Below are 4777 nucleotides of genomic sequence, written 5' to 3' on the forward strand. Positions count from 1 at the left end.
GCGTCCGCCAGGGCGTCGGTCTCCCGGGTCGAATCTTCAACCCGACTTCAACGTACGCGTCTTCGGCCGACTTCGACGAGTTCCTCGCCCTCGATTCGAGAGCCCGATGGGAGAAAACGACTCGTCCAAAAATCGGCCAAATCGACTCGGATTCGACCGAGCCGGGTGACTCTGAAGTTCGACCAGGACGCCTATTTCCACGCAGGTCGTGCTCGGCTGCGCGACGGCCCCGGACCTCACGGGCGCCGTCCTCACGGCGGAGGACCTCACGGGCGCCATCCTCTCGCTCGCGGAGAGACGCCTGGCCAAGGGCGTCTTGACGATTCTCCTGCACGACCCCTACGGGAACGTGCCCGGCGGCTTCCTCTTCGCGCTCATCCCCGTCGACGGCGACAATTCCCAACTCTTCGTGAACATCTACGAGAAGATGCGCGACTTGCTCTGGGACGCCGGCGCCAAGCTCATCGGCCTCGCCACCGACTCGGGCAAGCCCAACGTCGTCGCGATCTCGAAGCTCCGCGAGAAGGTGCCGGCACGTCATGGCCTGCGTCGAAAATTTACGCATCCATCTCTGCACGGATTCCTCTTCGACTGTAGGTGCTGTCGGTGATCTGCGACGCGTGAAGAAGGCCGCTGACCTGCCCGTTCTGGCCACTTACGATTTGAAGGAGCACTGTTTCAAGAACGCGGTCAAGCAGTCGCTCAAGGAGGAGGCGGTCCTGGGGCCCGGCGCAAAAGACCGGTTTGAGTTGGGTCCAATGTTGTTCGAACTACTGGGGTGTCACGCATCCGAGGGCGACGACGGCTTCGTCATCGAGGTCCCCGACCGTAACGACACGTCGTTCTCTACTGTGCGCGGCGTGCGCCTCGACGACCTCGTCACGGACCAGGCGAAGCGCGTCGCGATCCTCGACGAGCTCCACACGTACGTCTCCGTCCGCAACATCGAGATCCACGACGCGCAGGCGACGGCGCCCTGCTACGCACTCTGCAAGTGCTGGCGCGTGTTTCACCTGATCGGGGAGGAGACGGTGGCGAACTACCTCATGACCTATCTGCAGCTCTACATGGCGGCGCGCGGGCGGTACTTGGACGGTCGCAAATGCCCCGACGCTTTCGTCGTCGTACACGAGCTCAAGGAGGCGCTCGAGCAAATCCGAGCTTGGGACGCGTACGCTGAGGGACACGGAGTACGCGATCACGCATCTCACCACAACATCGGTACCCAAACCACTGAAAATTTGGCGGCGATGACCGATGCGGTGACTTCGTGGGAAAACTACGTCAACATCTGCGTTGCCTCGGGCATCGACATGAACGATATTCGGTTGGATATGATCCTCTCGGCCACGAACGAGTATTTGCACTCCCAACTGAAATCGATTTCGAAATACATCGATCTTGCGACGGTCATGGCCGGAGCGGCGGAGATCAGACGCTCTACGCTGGCTCGGGCCCAGGCTACACGCTGCGGCGGCTACTACCCGCACCACGGCCGCACGGGCGACGGCACGTACTCCCAGCGCGTCGACATGCTCGACCTGATCATGGAGCGGGAGAAGGCGCACGCCAGCCGGTCCGCGGACACCGTGTCCAAGCCTCTGCTTTTCGTGCGCCGCCGCCGACAACGCGGTGCGACGGGGGCGACTACTGGTCCCACGTCAATGCTCAAGGATATGGTGCGCCGCCGGAACGCACAGAGCGACATCGACCGCATGGGACCGGGATGGCGGGACAGACTAGTCCGACTGCGTGCTTCTGGAACTGCGTCACGACCCCTCGGCAATTTACACGGGCTGTCGCAGCCCAAGACGGATCGCCATATGACAAGCAGCGTGTGCAAATGTCCTCAACTACTGATGGATGGGCCAGTGACCACGCGCACAGCCACTTCCAATCTCGCCGGTGCGGTGCTTCTGACGCTCGACAAGGGCGGCGTGTTTGTTCGCGACCCCGGGTCGAGCGGCACGTTCTGCCGAGTGTCCTTCATCCCGAGAGCACGCCGGCTGGACCTCACCTGCGTCGTCGCGCCGCGCCAGACGACGCGGCAGACGACCACTAATGCCCCGGAGACGGACACGTACAGCTTCAAGTTCGAGCACATGATCGGCATGACGTTTCACGCCCCGGACAAGGTCATGGCGAGCTCGTTCAGCAAGGGCGTCGTCGAGATCTCGATCGTCATGCTCGTGCCCTACGGCCCCAACCCGGCGCCGGCGCCGTCGGAGCTCGTGATCCTGCGCCTCAAGCTGCTGAGGACCGGGAGACGCGACTACGACTACCTGCGGTCGCTCGCAGTGTGGAAATCTTCAACCCGACTTCAATGTGAGCGTATTCGAGTGTTCCGACGCAGCGCTTCCGCTGTGCTTCGAGAACTCGACGAGAGCAATCGATCCGTCCAAAAATCAGCCGAATCGACTTCGATTTGACCGAGCTCGAGAATTTCAAAGTCTGGTCGGGACGTCCCAAACCAGTCGTTGATTTCCACACAGGTCGCTCGCGACGATGACGTCGCTCAAGCACATCATCAGCGAGTCCTCTCTTCCGCCCCAAACGGCCCCCACATCCCGTGGGCGGCTCCTGACGGCGGTCTACCGCTTATTCACGTCCAGCGAGCCCACGGAGCCCTTCCCGCTCACGACGCCGCTCACGGTCGCGGACCAGTTTTCGTTCGGTCGCCTGGGCCCCGGCTGGGCGAGCTGCGACCGACGCGACGTCACGGAGGTCGAGGGCCTCGCGAGACTCGCCGCCGGCGTGTCCGTCTACGAGGAGGACCGCGGCGCGGACGTCAGCCCCGTCGGCACTGTGAGGGACACGTGGCTCGAGACCAACGGCGCGGCCAGCGAACAGGAGCTCACCGAAAAACAGATATCGCGTACTCCCCGTGTCCTGCAATGATCCTTGGCGGCTTCAATTGGCGCGCCCCCCCGACCCGAAGAAGATTTGCGCGCGATCATTTGATTCCGTCGCAGGCGCCTTCGCGGAGCACCTGGAGCACGTGCCCGCGAACCTCGCCAAGGGCGTCAAGGTCTGCGCTCGCTTGCCGCAGAGCCTCGTGCCTGACGCCATCGACGACGACGAGTCGTGCTTCTTCGAGATGAGATTCATCGAGTACCAGGAGGGCGGCAAGATCGTCGTCGTCGAGGACATGTCCACTGCTACCGCCCGGCGCAAACCCATCAGCATCAGTAGCACGGACGTCTTCGTGCCCCCGATGGAAAAGGGCGGGAGCGGCGTCCGCTTCGTCAACGGCGAGAGCGTGCTCGCCCGCTGGGACGACGACAAAGCGACCGCGTACTACTCGGCCACGGTCGTCGAGGCCGCCGACGGCGACGGGAAGCGCCTCTACGTCCAGTTCCAGAACGACCTAGACGACGAGGGCATGCCCAAGAAGCGAGCCATCGACGCGCGCAAGATCGTTCGCGACGTCGACCTGGGCAAGCGCGCGACGCCCGTGGACCCCTCCGACGACGACGAAGTGTCGGACGCGGCGGCCGCCGCAGCTTTGGCTGCGGGCGACGCTCAGCAAGGCGACTTCGGCGGCGAGGACGACGGCTTCGTCCTAGACCTTGGCGCTCCCGACGGAGATGACGACGGAGACGACGACAAAGCCATGGAGGAGACCGCCGGCGACGACCTACCGGACGGCGCCTGGAGCCCTGCGCGGCGCCCGCGACAGCCCTCGGGGGCGCCGATCTGTTCGCTCGTCTCCGGCGCCGCGTTCCAGCGATCATCGGAGGACGCGGGACCGGAGCCGCGCGACCGCTCGTCGCCCAAGAAGCTCTCCAAGAAGCGCAGGCGGGCTTCGACCGACGCGATCGCCCCAAAGTCGTCGGAGCCCAGCCCGCGCGGTTCCAGACGGCGAGCCGCCGCAGCCCCCGAAGCTCCGGCGGCCAAGCGGTCCAGAAGGCCCCCGACCCGACGGAAATGAGTGGGCGGCGACGACTTCCACGACCTGGATGGCGTCCCGGACGCGCCTCGACGAGGCCCGCGGTCGCCCATGAGCCTTAAAATCGCGATTTCGCATCTAGAACGAAGCCGATTCGTACAGCGGTCGTTTGTATCGTTTCCCAGCGCGGGGGACTTCCTCTGAGCTGATTTCGCACTTGAGGACCGCGGCCGGCGCCGAGGGGCACCCCCGGCCGACGCTGCCAACCCCCCCATGGGGCAAGCAGCCGATCGTGCCGTAGATTGGCGGACGATGGGGCGGGCTGACTCCTACGAGCCCCTCGCCGGGTCGCGGTCCCGCATGGACCGCATCCTCGCGATGGCGGCCGTGTCCACGGCGCTCTGCGGCGCGGCGTACCTCAGCGTCGGCTTCGTCAACGGCCGCAGCCCGCGCTGGATCGACGCCCTCGGCGACGCGGCCTTCGAGGCCGACGCCGGCGGCCACGCCATGCTCACGAAGCGCGCGGCCTGGGCCCACCTCCAGGAGACGTCCTACGACGTCACGTGCAGTGGCGTCACCTACGCCTACTGCGGCATGGCGACGTGCCGCTTGAATGGGGACGGCGCGACGGCGTCCTGCGGCTGCAAGCGCGAGCGCGACGCCGAGGGCCGCCTCTTCCTCCACGCCAACTCGGCCTACCTCGTCTACAGCGAGACCGTGCGGCGGGCGCTGTACGAGGACGTCGTCGAGGGGCGGCGCCACCGCTTCCGGGAACGTTTGTGCGCCGCGGTCGCCGACGGCTCTTTGTGGTCCGACGCGGGCTTCAACGTGTCCTACGGCAGCTTCGCGGACCCCTCCGGCAACTACTGGGCCCAGCACGACATCGGC

General features: G+C 65.4%; 2 protein-coding genes across 2 annotated transcripts in view; one reads left to right on the plus strand and one right to left on the minus strand.

The window, feature by feature from the left end:
• Positions 1–1717, minus strand: part of AURANDRAFT_68437 (hypothetical protein) — a gene marked incomplete at both ends in the record, with an annotated part of 2977 nt that extends 1260 nt beyond the window's left edge. Inside the window, one exon of the mRNA XM_009044124.1 lies at positions 1699–1717. Coding sequence (XP_009042372.1) covers positions 1699–1717 — 19 coding nt within the window. The remainder of the gene's footprint in view (positions 1–1698) is intronic.
• Positions 1718–1859: 142 nt separating this feature from the next.
• Positions 1860–4777, plus strand: part of AURANDRAFT_68438 (hypothetical protein) — a gene marked incomplete at both ends in the record, with an annotated part of 4308 nt that continues 1390 nt past the window's right edge. Inside the window, 4 exons of the mRNA XM_009044123.1 lie at positions 1860–2299; positions 2493–2875; positions 2973–3698; positions 4191–4717. Coding sequence (XP_009042371.1) covers positions 1860–2299; positions 2493–2875; positions 2973–3698; positions 4191–4717 — 2076 coding nt within the window. The remainder of the gene's footprint in view (positions 2300–2492; positions 2876–2972; positions 3699–4190; positions 4718–4777) is intronic.

The sequence above is a fragment of the Aureococcus anophagefferens genome (genome assembly GCF_000186865.1).
Source record: "Aureococcus anophagefferens unplaced genomic scaffold AURANscaffold_144, whole genome shotgun sequence".
Taxonomy (NCBI): domain Eukaryota; class Pelagophyceae; order Pelagomonadales; family Pelagomonadaceae; genus Aureococcus; species Aureococcus anophagefferens.